This window comes from Physcomitrium patens, chromosome 13, assembly GCF_059467195.1.
Source record: "Physcomitrium patens ecotype Gransden chromosome 13, ASM5946719v1, whole genome shotgun sequence".
Lineage (NCBI taxonomy): Eukaryota > Viridiplantae > Streptophyta > Bryopsida > Funariales > Funariaceae > Physcomitrium > Physcomitrium patens.
This window is the reverse complement of record NC_143422.1, coordinates 5,773,451-5,793,395: the sequence shown is the minus strand read 5'-3', so window position 1 is coordinate 5,793,395 and position 19,945 is coordinate 5,773,451. Positions and strand designations below refer to the sequence as shown.

General features: G+C 41.1%; 3 protein-coding genes across 6 annotated transcripts; 1 reads left to right on the top strand and 2 right to left on the bottom strand.

Moving 5' to 3' along the window:
* Positions 1–2,435: 2,435 nt before the first annotated feature.
* Positions 2,436–5,944, top strand: LOC112290425 (eukaryotic translation initiation factor 3 subunit D). 3 transcript variants are annotated; one of them, XM_024536626.3, is made up of 5 exons: positions 2,436–2,509; positions 3,345–4,035; positions 4,281–4,583; positions 4,812–5,518; positions 5,663–5,944. In XM_024536626.3, the coding sequence occupies exons 2-5, from the start codon at positions 3,391–3,393 to the stop codon at positions 5,670–5,672; spliced, it is 1,665 nt and encodes a 554-aa protein (XP_024392394.1). In that variant the 5' UTR covers positions 2,436–2,509; positions 3,345–3,390; the 3' UTR covers positions 5,673–5,944. The 3 variants fall into 3 exon arrangements, with proteins under 3 accessions (XP_024392394.1, XP_024392396.1, XP_024392395.1); XM_024536628.3 differs by having other exon boundaries at positions 2,436–2,619; XM_024536627.3 differs by lacking the exon at positions 2,436–2,509 and adding an exon at positions 2,755–3,195.
* A 453-nt stretch (positions 5,945–6,397) lies between these two features.
* On the bottom strand, positions 6,398–11,329 carry LOC112290424 (uncharacterized). Of its 2 annotated transcripts, XM_024536625.3 has the most exons (6): positions 10,918–11,059; positions 10,687–10,776; positions 8,428–9,698; positions 7,840–8,261; positions 7,165–7,526; positions 6,398–6,836 (listed from the first exon to the last, which is right to left on the bottom strand). In XM_024536625.3, exons 3-5 carry the CDS (start codon positions 9,694–9,696, stop codon positions 7,520–7,522), a joined length of 1,698 nt encoding a protein of 565 aa, XP_024392393.1. In that variant the 5' UTR covers positions 9,697–9,698; positions 10,687–10,776; positions 10,918–11,059; the 3' UTR covers positions 6,398–6,836; positions 7,165–7,519. The 2 variants fall into 2 exon arrangements, with proteins under 2 accessions (XP_024392393.1, XP_090111373.1); XM_090255247.1 differs by lacking the exon at positions 10,687–10,776 and having other exon boundaries at positions 10,918–11,329.
* A 6,195-nt stretch (positions 11,330–17,524) lies between these two features.
* Positions 17,525–19,161, bottom strand: LOC112290222 (large ribosomal subunit protein eL33z). Its single transcript, XM_024536300.3, has 5 exons — positions 19,067–19,161; positions 18,683–18,718; positions 18,157–18,385; positions 17,956–18,001; positions 17,525–17,682 (listed from the first exon to the last, which is right to left on the bottom strand). The coding sequence occupies exons 1-4, from the start codon at positions 19,093–19,095 to the stop codon at positions 17,960–17,962; spliced, it is 336 nt and encodes a 111-aa protein (XP_024392068.1). The 5' UTR covers positions 19,096–19,161; the 3' UTR covers positions 17,525–17,682; positions 17,956–17,959.
* Between the last annotated feature and the right edge of the window lie 784 nt (positions 19,162–19,945).

Genomic DNA, 19,945 nt, shown 5'->3' with positions numbered 1-19,945 from the left:
AAGGACTCAATTTATATCAAGATTTTGGATGATTTTTTTTAAGATTTTAAAGGTAGATATAAAAGCTTTTTTTGGCTTTTCATCCTTGAATTGATGGACAAATAGAATAGATGAATTAAGTTCTAGAGCAATATTTGAGATGTATCATCAACTATCATTAAGATGATTGGACAATTCTTTTGCTATTGGCAAAATTTGCATATATTAATTTGGTACATTCTTCTACTTAAAAAACAGCTTTCTTTGCCAATTGCGGTTGTTATCTATAACTTAATACTTTTGACTTTTCAAAAGTTAATAATCATGCAGAAGAAGATTTGACAAGTTGTTTTTCAAAGCTACATGCAACAATGAAAGTGCAATTAAAGTAAGCTCAAATATGACAAAAGATCAATGTAGATGCCTATCATAAGAAACAACCACAATTCAATATGAATGACAAAATATGATTACTTTATTGCAAGATCAAGACTACTCGTCTTTATGACAAGTTGGACTATTGTAAGGTTGGATCTATTCTTATTTATAGACAAGTCAATCTTATTGCTTATTGATTATATCTATCAAAGTCTATGAAAATCCATTTCATATTCCAAGTATCTCTTCTTGAGCCATATAAGACAATGAATATCTCAAAAAGAAAAAAAGAAAAAATGCCACATTTTCCTATAAAAGTAGATAATAATCAAGAGTTTGAGATAGAAGAAGTTTTAGATTCAAGGTAATGCAAAAATAGATTGGAATATCTTATTTACTAGCACAGATATGATATTAGTGAATGTACATGGGAGTTAGCAAAAAATCTTGCAAATGCAACAAAGAAAGTTGAGGCTTTTCATCAACAACATCCATCCAAATCAAGATGAAGAAAAATAAGATTCATGAATAATGATGATTGCTCCTTCTGGAACTCGTTTCTAAAAAGGAAGATAATGTCACAAACATACGTATTTATATGAATAATAATCTATATTATTAGATAGAAGTAGGTAAAAATAGATTAATTTCATAATATCTTCTAAATAAGCTTCTTAGAAGCTTTGTAGATATAGTTTTGACTTTATACATGTTTGTAATTGATTGGTAGGTTAGAAACTTGGACAACAAGTTATCCATATACTACACATTTTGGTAGCTTGCAGAATAAGCTAATTACATGTCATACATATAGAAAACTTTTCTTCTAAATTAAGATATGTATCTCGCAAACTTAATACATGTTGAAGGTCCTATAGAACATCTTTACATAGATCTTAGTTAGATAGTATGTATGGAGGCAAGAATAAAGTTTTTTTCATTTTTATCAATATCTTTTTATTCTTTGGTCTTGTTTCAAGATTTTCTAGTCTTCTTGTTTTTGGCAATAGCCATTTTAGTTCAATATATTACCATCTTTGAGTAATTTCTTAATCTTTTCAAGTGGTACAAGAGTGTATTGAGGATTTCTTTTTTTGAGATTCATGTCCTTGACAATTAACAATAAAAAACTATTTTAAACACAAGTATTAAAAATAATCTTATTCTTTTGTAAAATTTATAAAGATGTAATTATATATCCAAATCAATATTAATCAAGTAATTGCTTTTTTTTATTCAAAATTATTTTAAAAAAGTAATAAATAAATTTAATATAAAAAGTAAACCTAAAATCTAAACTTGGTGGTAAAAAGATGGACTTATATTCTATATCCTTGTAGAAACTAAATTTAAGAAACTTATAAGATAAAATCAAAATATACATAGAATTAGTCTTCTTTTATCTATTCTACTATTCAAAGTTATAATAAATACATACTAAAACAAATTATCTATACAATCACCGCAAACAAACAAACAAATCAAAAACAAAAACAAACAAAACGTAACATAATATAAAACAAAAGCAACAACTAAAATATTGTAATCAACAACAAAGCATAACCATGACACATGCAACAAAATTCTACCATTACCATGAAAGATACCAAAATCAAGACTAAAATGAAATACAAAACAAAAACAAAACCAAGAAGAATGTAAAAAAACAAAAAAACAAAAAAACAAAACAAAAAAAATTGGAAAAAAGAAAACCAGAAGAATAAGAGGGTGGAGAGAAGAGAGGCATGAGGAGGAGAAAGCAACAACAAGGGTGTGTAAGAAAGAGTAGACAAAAGGGACCCCATGAGAGAGCAAAACCCTAATAGTTGCACATATAGTGAGAAACCAAAGTAATAAAAGCAAACGGAGAAGGAAGGGAATCTCTTACAACACAAAGAAAGGAGTGAGAGAGTGAGAGGGAGAGTTACTCTGAAGAAAATTCCAGCAGGAGAGCAAGCAAAGCTGTCGCATCATCGATCTATCAATCTATCTAACTATCTATTATATCTGTTCTATTCTATTCTATTCATTCTCCCTTGCGCCATCGCCGCCCTTTTGTTTCTCCTTTCTCCCCCCCACCCACCTTCACACTTCTTCTTCCTGCGAGGGCCTGGAGTCCCCCCCCCCCACGTCGTCGCTGCTGCATCATCAGGTACGCAGCATCTAATCTACAGCGCTACAAGCAGTTGGGTTTGTACAGAGAGACACTGAGGCTGCTGCTGCTTGTGGTGCGCGGAATTCGTATTTTTGGGTGTTGATCAGGTGGTGGTGGTGCCAGCTAGGGTTTTTTTTTTTTTTTTTTTTTTTTTTTTTCGTTTTTTTTTTCCCTGGGATAGAGAGGGTGGTCGTGAGATGAGGGAGAGCCTCGGAGGCGTGGTTGCGTGCTAGCCGGTTTGGTGTGGATATTTCTGAGCTGATTTTGGTCCGTGGTTGTGTAGGGTTGTGCGTTAGGGTTCAGTTTGGATCTGTATTTTCAGGGGTTGGAGTGTATGCGTTTTTTTTTAAAAAAAATATTTTAGTGTTCGGGGTTGAGATATTCTTGGCTTTTACACTGCATCTCTCGTGGTCTACACGGGGATGAAGGTCGTATGGAATTTCTACTCTGTCGCGTCTGGTTTTTGGTTTTTGGTTTTTCTCTTACTTGATCGGGTTCTCGGGGTCGCCTGTTTACAGCTCATGTGAAGCTGCTGACAACGTCAAGAGGATTTCGGGTTTTGGGCTGTTAGTATTTCGCGGTTTGGAATGGAAAGGTCGATTGGCTCAGTTTTAACCTTTGACTGGTGGTGTTGTCGACTTTGATTTTGGTGGAGGCGGGGGTTGGCCATTGATGCTTTAGCGGTACCTCTTGTCGAACTTTCTGGTTTGAGGCTAGAAATGAGAACCATGAGAATTCATATGTTTTAAGCATTGTATGCGAGGACGTACAGCTGGTTACGTATGAACTTCGTTTCATAGACTGCTAATTGCTTGTCCGTCTTTGATTGAAGATAATAACAACGACTGGTGGAAGAATAGAGAAGTACGTTGGCACTCATGTCACCCCAGCAACCGCAATTACGAGTCCCTGAGGTGGCCGAGAACACTGACGGATGGGGTCCTCCAGATGAAAATGCCACTCTGCCGTCTCAGCTTCAGAATGTCCCCTATGCTCCTTTCATTAAGAGCACACATCTAGGCCGTGCTTCTGACTGGACTCGCAACCCTCCCAGCCGCTATGGTCAAAACCGTGGCGGCGATGGAGTATTTGATTACTTTTTTGATGAGCAAGACGAAGAATCGTTTCGACTTGTAGATGGGAAACCTCCTGCACGCCCTAAGTTTGGCCCCAGGTGGCGTTTTCAGCAGAAGCCACAGTTGCCTCAGCGAAAGGATGAAGAAGATGCTCGAAGGAAAGAGGCAGAGAAAGAGAGGTTGCGGCGAGACAAGTTTTATAATCAGAACAGGAATTTGCAAAGGAGAGAGACTGCTACCTTCAAAAGTTCTGTTGATATTCAGCCTGACTGGACGATGCTCGAGCAAATCCCATTCTCTACTTTTGCCAAACTCAATTACTTTGTTGGAGAGGCGGAGGATCTCGCACTCTGTGGAGCTCTTGAGTACTATGACAAGACGTATGACCGTGTGACACCTAAGAGTGAGAGACGACTTGAAAGGTTCAAAAACAGAAACTTCTTTAAGGTATGCTAGCTGTTAATAACAAGATTTTTCTGAACCCTGCTTTTGCGTGTTACGTTGTCTCCATACACTTTGTTGCGGAGTCCTTGATTGTACTGTGGTTTTATCTCTTATTTTATTTTTGGGGGGTAGACTAAATCATGTTACGCCGCAGAGTATTCACAATCAGTGCACTGGAATTAGTTCTGCTCTATCCGGGGCGATGTACGCCCGGTCCCTCTTACGCGTGTTGCATCTGTTGGATCCAGGTCACTACTACAGATGATCCCGTCATCCGTCGCCTAGCAAGTGAGGACATGGCCACCGTGTTCGCTACAGATTCAATTCTGTCAACACTTATGTGTTCTCCTCGATCTGTCTACTCTTGGGATATTGTGGTGCAAAGAGTGGGCAATAAGCTTTTCTTCGATAAGCGAGACGGTTCACAGTTGGACCTGCTGACTGTGAGTGAGACGGCTCAAGAATCCCTTCCCGAAGGCAAGGATGATATCAACTCCGCTCAAAACCTAAGCATGGAGGCTACTGTTATTAATCAGAACTTCTCTCAACAGGTACAGTGATCTTGCATTCATGATCTGTATTTTCATCTCAGCATATACGTCTAAAGTGTTACACATGTTTTGTAGTATATGAATAACAAGCACTAAGTAGTAGGCAGTGCTAACGACGCCGGTGGGACTCCTTGTGTTCTGATCTGATAGTTTTGGTAGTTAATACTTGCAGATTGCTCATCGCTGACTGACACATCAACTTTAAATATCATTATTCCTTGTGTACAGATCCTTATCAAGGATGGAAACAAGTTCAGTTTCCAAGACCCGAACCCCTTCGCTTCCGAAGGAGAGGAGGTCGCCTCTGTAGCATATAGGTACCGTCGATGGAAACTGGATGAGAACATTTCCTTGGTTGCAAGATGTGAGGTCCAGAGCCTAATGGAAGTGAAGGGCCAGAGAACACTTATGACCCTAAATGCTTTGAACGAGTTTGACTCTAAGTTCACCGGCGTCGACTGGCGTCAAAAGCTGGAGACTCAAAAGGGAGCAGTTCTTGCAACTGAGCTCAAGAACAACAACAACAAGGTCGCGAAGTGGACTGCACAAGCGTTACTCGCAAGCGCAGAAGTCATGAAAATTGGTTACGTTTCTCGTCTCCATCCCAGAGACCCTTACAACCACGTCATTTTGGGCGTGCAAGGATACAAGCCCAAGGAGTTCGCTGGGCAGATCAATTTGAACTTGAACAATATGTGGGGTATTGTCAAGTCAGTTATTGACATTTGCATGAAGCTGGAGGAAGGAAAATATGTATTGGTGAAGGATCCCATCAAGCCTCAAGTGCGCTTGTATGAAGTTCCGGCGGATTCTTTCGAGAATGATTACTTGGAAGAGCCTATCCCAGAAGAGGAGCAAATGCAACCCGTGCCTGTTGAAGAACCCATCGTGCAGCCGGTTACTGAAGATAAAGAAGCCGAAGTGGATGCAGATGTGTAAGTAATGCCACGAGGTGTATTCTTCTTGCGGTATTATTAACCGACCTCAGTTCTCATTGTATACTGTATGGGATGGTCCCATATCTTCTCTTGCGCAACAATATCTTTTGAAATGTTTGAGAATCTGTGAATGATTTTCAGACTGCGTTGAGATGAATTTGAGCATGTTGGCGTGGTGTAAGAAGGAGCGTTACTGCACAAATCGCTACATTGATGGGCTCTTATTTCGTCTAGTGCTGCTTGCGGGGAATATTGCAGTTAATTGGTGTATTCAAATGATGTTGAAAGGGATCCAGGTAGAGTGTTAACATTCGTGAGACTTCCGAAGAGGCTGACATAGAAGGTAAAATGCCAATGTATCTTATTGTAGTTGGATGTCTTGATAATGCAATGACATTTGTCGGGTCCAGTTTGAATGGTCGAGATGTTTGGCAACATATTCAGACTTGTTAATGTATCCAATGAAATGGACATTCCTTTTTTGAGGTTGGGAGTGAAAATATCTGAATGGCGGTAGTGGATATTCAACTATTGCGAAACGTGTTGCACTTGTGTGACGGAAGTGATAGTTAATGAGATATAGAGGTGGAATAATAGCTCAATTGATGAGGAGAGTTTCGAGCGAATAATCGTTGGTATGTTTTGGAGTTAGTGTTTTGTGACTAATCCAGCTCAGCACCGCAACTGACATGACATATTTTCCCTATGAAATATGTCCACACTGTTGCAAGTTTACTGTTACACCGGATTGGAAATATGCGCTTTCTGAAATAACTGACAACAGTTCAGAGGGTGAGTGGGATGCCAACCGGATGTTTACATGGTGACATCCTCGCATTGCCCCTTTCATGTTCATGCGAGCTAGGGAGTTTCATGTGTTGACAGAGAATTTAATGGTTCACATCTACAAGCGACATTTACGTTCAAGGCTAAGTACGACCACTGTTATAGACACGTAGTAACAGTGCGAGGTAAGATTTGCATTAGCTTTGTGCCAAGGCCTCACCTGCAATATACGAACCCCGCAACAAAGAGTAATTACTAATGTTCCATTTACTTAGAACTGCTTCGGATTGCTCAACATTCTTCACAGGATTAACAGGATGAAATCCAACTACGGCACTTACAAAATATACAACTAAGAAATCCTCACTCAGAAATTTTCTGCAACCTGACACCTCTAAGCAGCAGGACAGGCAGAGGGGGAATGAACCATATGGAAACACCAACGCTTCCCGAGCACTAAATCCGTGTGTAATCCGAGGGGGGCACGCCATCCAACGGAAGAATTCCATTAAGTGTTTTCATTGTTGATCTGCACAACCGAACAGTATCAGCACACAAGCTCCTAGCCACCAGTACAGAATCGGAAGTAACATTCAACAGCAATCGGAGCAATATAGGCTGTCGATGAAAAGGACTTCAAAGAAAATCAAACCCCTGAAACATTCTCTTACGTGAAGATAGGCTCATTAGTGTGAAGGGCTTGGCAACCCTTCATTCTTTTCGGGAATTGAGTTAAGTGTTTAAAACTAGAGGATCTGTTAGTGGGTTTTTTCAAGAATAAAATAAATTTAGAAAAAACTAATCTAAAGCACAGCAGAGGTGAGAAAAAACTCCAAAAAAACAATTGGGTCACTTACTCAAGGTTCGAGGGCATGTTAGATTGTCAATGGACTAGGTCTTCATCAACTGCAGCTCCCCAAGATCACATCCCTTGTCAACATATAAATGGGATTTTAAAAATTGATGAAGTTCACTTGCAATTCCCGTGTCAACCTCCACGCAAATTCAACCTCCACGATGTAGCAACCACTAGAAACGTTTGCAGCAGCAGGCGATGTACAGAGTCCCTGACTCTTGATGAGACGAATCTTCTTTGCGTTATTTTGGATGTTGATGCTAACCATTGCTGCGAGCCTCCCCCAGATTCTGACAGCCTAATTTCTAACCTCGACTACAAAGATATCCACAATCGTGTGCCGTGACGCAGCATCTCTAGCTTCTGCAGAAGTAAATTGAGAGTCAAACCCGGTTCACGCTTGTGCTTGTACTAATCGAAAGGAAAGAAGTGCCAAGAAAAGAAACAGGAAGAATCAAAATCCCAGAAAGCATGACGCGATCAGAACTGGTCATCGATGGGCCACCGAATACTCTAGGGCTAACATTCACCTCTAATCTAGCGAAACACAAGATTCAACCCCCGAGGCCGAAGTAGATTGCTCACCTAACAGTGAGGACTGGGACTACTTTGACACTGATCGTTACAGTTAAAAATTGGCTTGTTAAATCTAACAGTGTTTAGACTGGTCACTTACTTGAGCTTCGAATCAAGGGTTTTAGAGATAGTCTTGTAATAGTGACGATGCGGCTCATGGTCCCTGATCTTCCGAGGTTTGTGCGTGTTGTATGCAGGCATTGCAGGGATCTGCTCAGTTTTTGCACATTCTTGCAGTAGCTTCAGGGACGCATAACTGCCGATTGAATACTTCTGGTTCGCACCGCTCGAGTCGAGTGAGTGGAGCGGTGCAAGGTTTCTCTTGGCGGAAGTCTTGGAATGGTCCACTGGGGCTGAATTTTCCCTTGAGAGTTTGCTGATCACAGGGACGGATGACAGCCTTGGAGAAACCGCCTTCGAATCTACCTTGGAAGGTGCCTTCGACAGCGGAGCAGATGCTCTCCGCAACTTGCTGAAGAGCCCCGTCAGCTTGTTCGTTTCGGATCCAGATTGCTTCAAGGCCTGGAATAGCAACAAAATATGAATTCCGTGTTTAGAAAAGGCTTCGATGGCCTCAAATGATTGTCACTACACATTCTTCCATCCTGGGAGTTCCAAGTCCAGCATGAAGTAACGACAAATTGAGGTTGTTTGAAACCAGATATGCACCAGAGGTACAAGAGCTTACCTCGCCGTGGTCATCTTGTTTGCGACCGTCATTGCTTCGCGGCAAGAAAGGTATGGAGAACCCACGTGAGTCTTCCTTGGTGTCCTCGTTTGATGCCATAAAGGACTTGGAGATCAACTGCGACACGGTGTCATACTCGCCCCCGCCGCAGTATTGGGGATCCCAGGACCGGGCCACCCGCAGGTCCCGCGGGCGACTCACCCCTGCGGTGCCGTTCTGGACTTCTGCAGATGTCATGGACGCTCTCATTGCGGTTTTCGCGACACCGCCTTGGCCCTTCTTCACTTTGATTCCGTGCAACGTAGGTCGCACAAATTTCTTCGGCATGGGCGGTGGCGGGTTTCCGACCTTCGCCGAGCTATCCCAGCCTGGTTTGTTCTTAGCAAGGTTTCTGCTGTTGTTTTGCTGCGACCGATACGGCGACTTGCTTTTCGATCGTGAAGAGTTGGGCGAATCAAGCTCTACTTCCTGACCAGTGACGAAGGACACGCGACGTGAGCTGTCTCGGCTTGACCCTGTCGACCGGCGCGGCAGGCTGCCAACGTCGTGATCATCCAGGGTGATGTCGAAGGCAATACCGCCTTTGGGCACATGGGGCAATCGAGGACTGACGCTGACGCTCTCCTGATGATGGCTGATGTCGAAGGCAATCCCGCCCTTCTGCGCAAGTTGGGTGGGTGGGGGAGCTATTCCGTTCACTAGACTGATGTTGTGCCGGTGATGAGATGATACCTTTCGCTCCTTCACTTCAGGCTCTGTTATATCGTCAGTGACTTCGTCTTCGAGCTCATCTTCAGGATCCTCGTTGGATGTCCCACTCTCATGTCCGTTCTCATGCTGGTCTTCTTCCTGGGTTAGCTCAGGCTGAGCCAAGGGGAGTTGCTTAGTGCGGGTGACTCCGACAATGGAGGACGGCAGAGTGACATCCCTATTCGCCTCGACGAGAGGGACATAGCCAAGGGGACGTGTGCGGACACTGCCTTTCATTGTGGGTATCCCATTGGAAGCAGTCGAGTCTTTTTCCTTCACCGGCTCCCAGGCCCTGTATGACGTCCCATTCGAGACTACGGTATGGCATGTTGGTTCTTCCGGCTGCCATTCTCTGAGGGACATGCACTCGTTCCTGTCCTCGTCGTCATCGTGTCCTGGTAGTGGGAGCTTGAACAATGCTGCCTGGCCTAACGGCAGGGGTTGCATCCCCTTCAGCGGCACCACATTAAGCTCTCCCGACTTCCGCGGCGTAGTTTGAGCCTCCGTCTCTTTCGCCATGACTGTGACTCAGAAGACAACCGAGATTTACAATCTAAGCCTTAAAATTGTTTCTTCAAGCGTACAACCTTCAGCCTGGCCTCAAACTTTATTTATATATTACTAGGATTCTTATTCAATCAATCATTAAATGTTCCGCAATTATTTCGGTGCAACTAACCATTTTTGACGTCAGTATTGGCACAAATCATGGTGTACATTTAAGGAAAACCATCTCTTTCACAAGAAACAACCTCTCGTGTATGTAAATCTCACGTCAAACGTATGATTTTGAATAGATTTACTTGTCTCGCATGAGACAGGAAACTACTCGCTCCAGCTGAAGTGACAATTCACTAGAAAAGCATTTTTTTCTCTACAATACCAGGGCTATAACGACACAAATAGCTACAAAGAGAGCATTCGCAAACTGGAACATACAGGGCTCGAGCTCTTGAACCACAAAGAGAGACCGGGAGGCCCCGGAGGAGAAGTGAAGACACTTGAAAACCAAGGAGACCATTCAAGTTCTCAGTGAACATCTATTTCTCGGGAGATTTCTTTGAGCAATCGCAATCTCACATACCAATCCCGAAAGTGAATGTCTTTGAGGGGCATATGGAAGAATATATGCCTAAGCGGTTCTAAGTCTTCAGCGATGAATTCATTCCAGTTAGGATTTACGGCACAGAATGGTCCATCACTCTCAGAAGGTCACTGGTGAGCTCATCAAAAACCAAAAAAAATAATGCGCTGTAGAAGCTGCAGCATCTAACACGAAGATGTACGAAAATGAAAGTTTAGTGGCTTTTGCGCGCTGCGAATTGAATCTAGGCTGAAAGCAGAAATATGCTGTTTCGATCTCGAAAAAATTCAGGAGAGTGGGCCACAATCGGTCCAGGCCAGAGAAAAGATCTATCGTCCTAGTTTCTTCCTCAAAACCCTCTGCTAAAGCGCTCAGTCGTCGAGAAACAAGAAGCACAACAAATAAAAATAAAAATAAAAAGTTACCTTCCTATCGTCTGATTCGAAGTCCTGGAGAAATATAGCACTAATCATCAGCCAGACGCACGACGCCCAGGGTTCAGATCACGCCCCTTACTGTGCTCTCCACACCCATCGAATACCACAATCGAAAGCCGCGTCTTAGCTAAGTACAACATTGCAAACTAAACAAAAAATAACATCGTACTATGCACATCCCTGCAACAAAGAGCCTGGAATACGATCGAGAGTACGTACCTCCCTACCAAACGATTGCAGATTGACGTTGCGTCTGCAGGATTCGTTGCGGTTGTCCTCTACATACCAGATCGGACAGGTACACAATGTCAAGCGAACCAAACAAACAACACAAGAAAGTCCACTTGAACGCCTACTGATCAAGCTGTCGGCTCGTCTCGGAAGGAGCCGCCAGTTGACATGAATGAAACCCACGGCAATGAGACGAAACTGATGATCTCAACGAAGCAGCAAAAAGGAGGCCTGCAGCGCGGCAGAAAGGCGGGCGGAAAGACAAAGCAGGCATAAAGCGGAGTAGGGCAGATAAGCAGCGCCTGATGGAGAGAGAAGGCAGCGCGGAGAAGCTCCTGGTCCTACTCCTGAGCCTTGCCTTCCGGAGCTTGGACCATTCACGGTACTAATGCCTGGCCATATTTAGCCCGTGGTTTCACTATTTCTTCTCATTCCTCTTATTCTCCCCCCCTGCTCGATCGCCTGCACCGGCACGTCTGCCTCATCCGTCGCCATTATGTCACCACCTGAGCCCCACAGCACCTGCTGCAATCTTACTCAGATCGTCTTTCACTCCTGCAGTCGTGATCCAAGTTAAAACCGGCAATAACAACAACAGGGTTCAGTTTTCTAGATCAGTTCTACCATGATTGCATGAGTTCTGCTGCCAGTTTCAGAGCTGAGGTGGTTTATATATATATATATATATATATGTATGCATATAATGTTTATATTGCTAAACTGTCGATAACTCCTCCACACATCCGCGGAGCCTACGGATGTGTGGGGGAGCAGCGCCCCAGTGCGTGAAAAACTGTCTCCGTATCTTGTCCACGTAAGTCGTGATGTGGTGCGAGTTTTAGAAAACTAGATCAGGATGGGGATTGATTCCGATGATGAACTCGATCTATGACTCGAACCCAACGGCGCTTTCTAGTCTTGAGCAAACTAGATTCTGATCCATTCATCGCACTTGTTCCTCTGCTTTTAGACCCTCTGACTGCCAAACTACGCAGTTCATGTTTTCTATACAAACATCGCCTGTTACTGGAAGTTCATGGCAACTTACTTATCCAGGAACTTTGCTGTTAATCGCATTCTAGATGCTCGTCTGTGGATATATATATATATATATATATTAGGCGATTAGCATGGGAATTACTTTTCATGTATTGTTTGATGTGAAAATAGTAGTAATAAAAAATGAAGAAAAACAATGATTGGTAATCCATTAGCAAACATTGCCATTTTCTACATATTTTTTTCCTGTACGATGCTTTCGGTGTATTGAATAGGAAACAGCCACTTGTTGCTTGCATAGTATCAAAGTCAAGCTCATGAAATGCCATATTGGGGAAGACCATTGTTGTACACAATGTGGATACTTTAACCTAAAAGTGCTTACAATTATCAATTTAACTATCTTCCAAGTCACCTTTGAAAATATAATGTATAAAACTATTGAAAAAAGCATACGTATCCATTAATGAAAATAAAAATAAAAATAACTGCAAAATGCCTTGTGAATAGCATCTAAATGTTCAAAACTTAAAATTATTCACAGTTCTTTTCATCGGCTTTCAATGAATTGTCACCTGCACAATATCTACTTCTCATTCACTTATTCATGTATGTGTGAGTGTGTGTGTGAGTATATATATATATATATATATATATACACGAAAATTAATGAACAAATAATTGAAATATGAAACAATGACACAAGTGTGCCAGAAAGGTCTTGTACATGCTTTTGCTACATACTTGTATGATGTAGAATAGGCTACACACAAGTCACATAAAATTTGAAAACCTAAACCTAAATATTATGATAGCCCCTTCTAGCAAGATTCTCATTACGATTTAGAAACTCTAAGAAATTTAATCCATTATGGATTTAGTAACATGCATTTGTTTATTTTCTAGAAGCATCATTATTTCTTATTTATTGTTTTATTTCGTTTCATACTATTACTACCACCAACTATTTATGTCATAACAACTCTTTTTTATAAATTTTTATGGGATTTTATTTACATATATTTTTTACTTTTAAAGGTATCCATTTTTAATAAATTAATAAAATAACATGGGTGTGAATGCAAATATAAAGATCCATGTGGTTAGATTTACCAGAAGCATCTGATTTTTAAAAAAATAGCTGGATTCATATTTATTATTGTTTGTTTATTTTATTTTTGCATTATCTATGTGTGAATGAAACCATGTTTTATATTCAACAAATTGTAATTTCAAAAAATATCTACTCCCTATCTACTTTCAAATATGAAGCCTATAGTCTATGATACCAACTCAAAATCAATCATGATTGAATTACTTGATTATATTTACATTCAAATCTCAATTATGAGGAAACCATGAGTGAAAAAAATAAAAATAAAAAATAAAAAATAAATCATTGATTTATGAAAGACCAATTATCAACAATAAATTTTGTCTCGTTTTTAATTTTTAATTTTTCATATTTATTTCAAACTCTTGATTCAAATACAAGATATATTCAAAATTTTGTGGCAAACAACACTACATCCAAAATACAAAAAAATAAGCCAACTTTTATAGTGTGTAGATTGAACAATTTAACACTCATTTCAACATTACACACAGTATGTTTTTATCCCATTAATCTCCATCAACAAACACACAATCAATGAATGCAAGCTCAATAATCATATAGCATATATAAAAGGTGTAAAAAATAAAAAGAAAAAAACCACGTTGGTGGATAATTACATTATTCATAACAAGTGGGCTATTGATGGTAGAGACTTTAATGTGGTTGAAATCATTATTGTATATGCATCTCACATGGATACATTACACATAACTACGATTTTAGAAAACGCCTTTAATAAATCAATCAATCAATCAATCGCAACACCCTTTAATACATCCTCATATATATTTATATATGTATCTCGTGGATGAAGAGGACACATGAATGAATGTAATCACAATGGAATACAATTTCATCCACTGACTTCATTCATCCACACGGGATGCCAAGAAGGGAGCCATTAGCCGCGCAGCGAGGCTCCGACGGTACCTGCGACGATTACTCCAATGCACACACTTCATAATTCCTGGTATATGTATACTGGATGAATAAATCCCAACATCCATCCATGGTCTAATATCCAAATATCATTCACTCATCCAGTGTTGGCTCCTTATATGGATAAGCAGAGTCCGGCTCCATAATGGGTCAGTGGTCGTCCACCAATGCGTGTTTAAGAATCCTGGCATTAATTAGTGGGTGGGACTTAGTCCTCGCTTCACTAAGTCAGTATTATTGGTTCCTAATCTGGACGTCAGAAAGAGTCTTAAGGGTGAAAGGGCGTTGGCATTCCCTAACCCCTTTTTCGGGTTTTGGAACTTGTCTTCAGTGCTGGTTCTGTTGATAGGAGGATTTTCTCCATTTCTTCCACATGAAGTTTTTTCCATTATTGTTGTTGTGGGTTTGACTGACATCCGGTGGGTGTCTTTGATCTTAGAAATAGGAAGTGGGTTCAGTTCCGAGAGAGGAGCTTTAGTTTGTCCACCACTCACCACCAATGCAATGCACCCGGTTCAATTATTTTGACTTGAGTGAGTGAGAAAAAGGCGCGTTGCTAGTTACTGTGCAGGTCCATTGCTTCTGCTCTTTTTTCACACCCCAATAATCTGGAATGCTATGGAAGAGATATGTCCAGAGCAGTGGTGGTGCTTTTTTTGTTTTTGTTTTTTATTTTTTTTTTCCCCCTTGCCGCAGGGACACAGGCATTCTAAGCATAAGGCTTGTTTGCTGAATTTTTTTATTTTTTCTTTTTTCTTTTTTCTGAAAGCTATCCTTCATCCATCACATCTCTCTCTCTGCATAACATTTGCGGTTGTTGCCCATGCTAGCCATGATTGTACCACCATGTCTGTCGAAGTGAATGAATGCCAGGAATAAGAAGACATTCTGTTTGTGATGTGGAGGCGATGAAGAGCCAACTCGAATGTGTTAACAATAATTTGATTTGCCGTTGACACGAATTTGGCTCCTTTACAACTGTAAGCAATACTGAGAATAGAGTGGGAAAGAAGGTCAAAAACAGAAAGTGCGAGGCTGCTAAAGTGGAGCCCCCAAATCATGTCTTCCTCATGTTAGTTGGGTCCATCTGGGAGCAAGTGCTGCCAGAGCCTGTAACATTCTCTCTACAGCTATGAAAGTTTGTTTTGTCCAATGACAAGAAGATTTTGCACCCAAGTCCCCCCTCCTCCTAACGCTTTCGTACTGCTGCCAAGCGATCTTGTACATGAGAAAAGGAAGCTGCTTGTGATGTCTGAACAATCAACAAAATATTTCACCTCAGGTTCCAGGTCCACCATAGTCCTGGATATGAACAACTTGATAAAGAAAGCTTCGTCACGGCCATATGCCGAATTCAAAATCTCCATCGCACAGCTATGGTTTTCGTGTTGTGGTCCGACTGTCAGCCACTGTATTCTGGCCCCCTCTTGGATTGAAACCCCTGAAAACGTCTGGTTGTGCTTCTGGTGAGTAAACCAGTTCTGAACCCGTCTCGAACCGGGCTGAAATGTGTGCTTGAACAGCAACATGAATTTCAATCGTAGTCAACATGAAATCTATGCAACATTATTTACATGTGTACATATCGAATTACCAGTCAGGATGGTCTCTTGACGCATCAAAATCTGTTGATATTATGAGTTATAACAAACTTTGAGTTGTTGAAAATCACGGATACATTTGAACTGCATGCGTCCACATTTGGCCAAATAGGCCCGGCGTGATACACAAGGGCCAAATACTTCATTGATGATAATTTGCTTTCTCCATCAAAAGTTGTGAGATCAGTCAGCCTTTGTTCATGTTGCAATTGTGTTCACGACATGACTACCAGCACACAAGTCCAATTTGGTGGGATCTTACAGCTTCACCCAACTCGGTACAACGAATTGAAATAGGCGTCACAATAACCAACTCAAGATCTGCGCTCATTGTACCCCTTGTTTGGCAACTCATTCAAATATGCGCGGCTCAATTCTCTACCGCAACTGAATGATTGAATGACCCAGTTATTCAACATTTACATATTATTCCTCAATCGCCATCACCAAGTTATGTGCATGAACTACCCTGCTCTCCGCAAAATAGGATTTACATGATACGCACTGACATTAATGAGGCTTGGCGGAAAATAGATGAAAGTACCCCATCGCCACACTCGCATGCAGAAACATTCAAGCGTCAGTTGCCATCCGCCAAACAACCGAGGCCTACCGCTACCGCAGCAGATCCTGAAAGCAAGAGAACAGCCTACCAGTTTGCAGGAGCTCAGAAGAACAAGTAGATAGACGCCTTACTACCCGTTCACTTATACAAACAGAAAGCAAAATCAGAAGTTATCCATCAAGTTAGGCTCGCAGAGCTTCCACTGTTATACAAAAGACTTCCGGTTAGAGCGAGTTGTTTGCAAAAAGTTCCAGCATTTCCAAGAGCTTCCGCAAATTCCTTAATTTTCTAAAAATATCTTGTTAAGAATCTCCTTTATTGTTAAATCGTTGATCTACAGTTTACTAGATCTCTGGTGAGATCTGATGTTCAAGACTTTTCTTTCTCTTTCAGTGATGAGCAGCCGATTGATTTTCCAAAAAGAGCAACAAGTGAATCGAAGTTAGAAAGGTTACCGACAACATTTCCGTGAAAACAACCACGTTTCATTATTCGTAAGCTGACAGGATTGGCGACCACGTCAGGTCATGCTCACAAAAATGGGCACAGAAACTGTAGTCCATACTCGGAAGCAATTCCGAGTGATTGGAATTGGACGAAAATAGTTGCACTCGTCAACAGGAGCTCAGTCACAATGTTAGGTTCCCACAAACAAGCAATCAAACAATGTAATGTTTAGCCTTTTATCTGTTCACAAGTGTGCACAGTGTTGCGTAGAACGTTAGCATTTACGGTTAATTTTGAAAACAAATCCATCGCAAATTATCGTAGTCACCAAACAGCGAAAGATCTGATGGTCGAAGCCATCAGGGAACGCACACCAACCTAATGTTCTGAAAACAACTCCGCTTCGACTAACGTCCGATCCTCTCGCCATTGCTTTCATGGTAGTCTCACAGCGAATCCAGAGGCGGACAATCAAAGTTGTGCAATCAAAGTTGTGCAAGGGTGTCATTGTGCACAGATATGGGGTAACTGTTGGTTTACACAGGGGTTAGGACCCAATATCAGCGTTGATAACCATCGGGTATGGTGATCGTGCAGAAGGATTTCTGATTTAAATTTATGAATCAAAACATTGAACCCCCGTTGTATGACCATTGATGTCTGGTGTGGCGGAACCGTGTACCTACAAGAATACCGCTAATTGTTGCAATAACGGACAAGAATATCCCTAGTCTCCAAGAGACTAACACGATGTATAACAAGGGGAACGGCCGAGCAACAGATTTATAATTCCTTGAGTACATAAATGTGTGCAAGCCCCATCATCAATCTTACAAACACAACGAAACAACCACCCAACGTTATGCCAGAATTGATCTCATGCACCTCAATGTAGGAAAATAAACAATTCAGAGCAAAGATCAAGGCTGCTGCAAATGTGAATGTATTGAACTTCCTTCAAAGAAGAAAACAATAACAACATCCTCGTATTCATAACCGTCGTTGAATGTTTTAGAGTGTCTGACAACTTGATTCTACTAAGACGTATTGCTGAAATCCATTGAATCCTTCTTATCCAAGAGCTCCTGCATGAATGTGAACTGGTGTCAGATAAATATCCCAGTAGAGAGCATCCGATGATTAACATCGAAAGTTAAACACATACGGTTTTTAAACCCCAATACTTCAATCTGTTCATCAACTGAACTCATCTAAATAACCAACTCTCATGTTGGAGATACGAGGTGCTTTATGAGTGCATCTCCCATACACACGAGAGAAAACCGAAGAAATGGAATATTGCAAACAGGAATATACACAGAAAATTCGAGATCAATTTAACTCCACAAAAACCTTACCATTCTAGATGCGGCTGGGGTACATGAACACTCTCACTCTGGCACCCTAAATTCAAGACCAAGCACCCCATCAGATAAGAAAACGGTGAACATTCTAACTGCACTTAATCAGTAGCTGCATTGCAGATGTTCGTGATGATCACATGCCACATTGTATGGCACAAGGAGAGAAGTAATTAGAGGCAACAAGTCCAAACATACCAACGATGAGGGAGGAAGATTGCTCCGGAATCTGGCGCGGACAACTCCACTGCTTCCGTGAGCGCGAGCAACCTTGCCCCAGATGACACGGAACTGAGATCCATTCTTCTTAGTCTTGGCCTTGTAGACGTAGGCCAACCTCTTTCCGAGGTACCAGTTAACCTCGTCAGAAGTATTCACACCTTCAATCTGAAGGAGTGAGGTGCTAGGGTACTGGTTAGACTTCGATCTGCACGAGCACAAACAAAGTTATAAGAATCGAGAATTCGTAAAAACCCTCAGAAACTCACTTCCTGTTGATGAGGAAAATAAGATTAACATAATGTTTCTGAAATAGTCACTCTGATAACAACCTTCACACAAATCTTCGAAATTTAAAAAAAATATTCAAACACAACACAATCGATCACTCCGCAGTGAACTCGAGGTCAAAACAAAAAGAATGCAGAATTTCTGCCAAGCTACTTCGGCAAAAACTTGGCGCCAATCTCAGCAACACAATCAGAAACCTGGGATGGTGTATTACCTCTTATACCCGAGGATGGTCCCCCGGACGTACAACCTGCCGCAGAAAAAAAATACATCATACCCCACCACTCAGGAAACACCAAGGAAGAAACTCGAAAATACCTACTCACACAAATCAAAACAAGCTCACAGTTCCTAACTCCACTGCATGGGAGCGTGATTCCAAATCCGCGCTACTAACCGTGAAATCGCACACCCCAATCCCGAAGAGGTGAAACGCTAGCACAGCTATACTAGCTCATCAGATGGAGGGCTCAAATCCCAGTTTGTTCGACTCTATTTTCGCCGAAAAGTTGTCGATGGATTTCCGAAAGAGGGAGAGAATACGGGATGAAGGCAAGCAAGCAACCAAGGAAGGAAGGAAGGAAGGAAGGAAGCATACCTGACGCGCTCTCCCTTGCGTTCCACCATGGCTGGAAAATCCGCAGCAGCTTGAGGCGCCGCAGAGGATTACGGGGGTTCACGGGGCGATGGCGAAGACTCCAAAGAGAAGGGGCAATTAGGGCTTCACGGGAACATAAGGGGCCAGGCCTCCACCCTCTCCCTCCCACCCACTCACCCGCTGGGGGTGCAGCCCGGCCCGTTCTGGCACCTCGCCCAAACTGGGCTCACACTTGGCACATCAAGCTCTCGTTTAGGTCTACGAAACCCTAATTAATTACCCCTCTCTAGTTGCTGATTCTTGTTACTATGTAAGAAAGAAAGATAAATAAATATATATATATATATATATATAAAGGGGAATGTTAAATAGACCCACTGAATTGACCCACCTATCCTAGCCATCGTGGAAATAAATAAATAAATAAAATAAAAAACCTCTTGACTCATTTCTTCACTACTAGATCCAAAACCAATGAAAACATAACTCATTCATCATGATTACCTTATTCTTCATCATGGGTAGGTTTATTTAATAAAAAGCTGGGTCTATTTAACATTCTCCTATATGTATTATGAACTTCTCTCAAAAACTTTAAAAGATGTGTAATCTTTTTATAGATATATTACAAACCTATGCAATAAAATAAAAATCAATGTGCATAGAATAAGTATTAAATGCATGTGTTATCAATCTTGGAATTTTTTTAATTTATGTGTGCATGCATGCTTGTTTATGTGTGTTATGAAACATAATTCTTTTGCAATTACATTGCATGCATGCATCTATACTAATATTTTGATTTTGTCTTTTAAAATTTGATGTTTAATTTGAATTCAATCATAAAAAATATATTTAAATTGATTTGATAAAATGAGA

Coding starts and splice junctions, on each gene's coding strand:
- LOC112290424 (XM_090255247.1), bottom strand. CDS start 9,696: ATGGCGAAAGAGACGGAGGCTCAAACTACGCCGCGGAAGTCGGGAGAG. Junction 8,262..8,427: donor AACAAGATGACCACGGCGAG/GTAAGCTCTTGT, acceptor TTGCTATTCCAG/GCCTTGAAGCAATCTGGATC.
- LOC112290222 (XM_024536300.3), bottom strand. CDS start 19,095: ATGGTGGAACGCAAGGGAGAGCGCGTCAG. Junction 18,719..19,066: donor CGCAAGGGAGAGCGCGTCAG/GTATGCTTCCTT, acceptor TTTCTGCGGCAG/GTTGTACGTCCGGGGGACCA. Junction 18,386..18,682: donor ACCATCCTCGGGTATAAGAG/GTAATACACCAT, acceptor GTGCTCGTGCAG/ATCGAAGTCTAACCAGTACC.
- LOC112290425 (XM_024536626.3), top strand. CDS start 3,391: ATGTCACCCCAGCAACCGCAATTACGAGTCCCTGAGGTGGCCGAGAAC. Junction 4,036..4,280: donor AAAACAGAAACTTCTTTAAG/GTATGCTAGCTG, acceptor TGTTGGATCCAG/GTCACTACTACAGATGATCC. Junction 4,584..4,811: donor ATCAGAACTTCTCTCAACAG/GTACAGTGATCT, acceptor CCTTGTGTACAG/ATCCTTATCAAGGATGGAAA.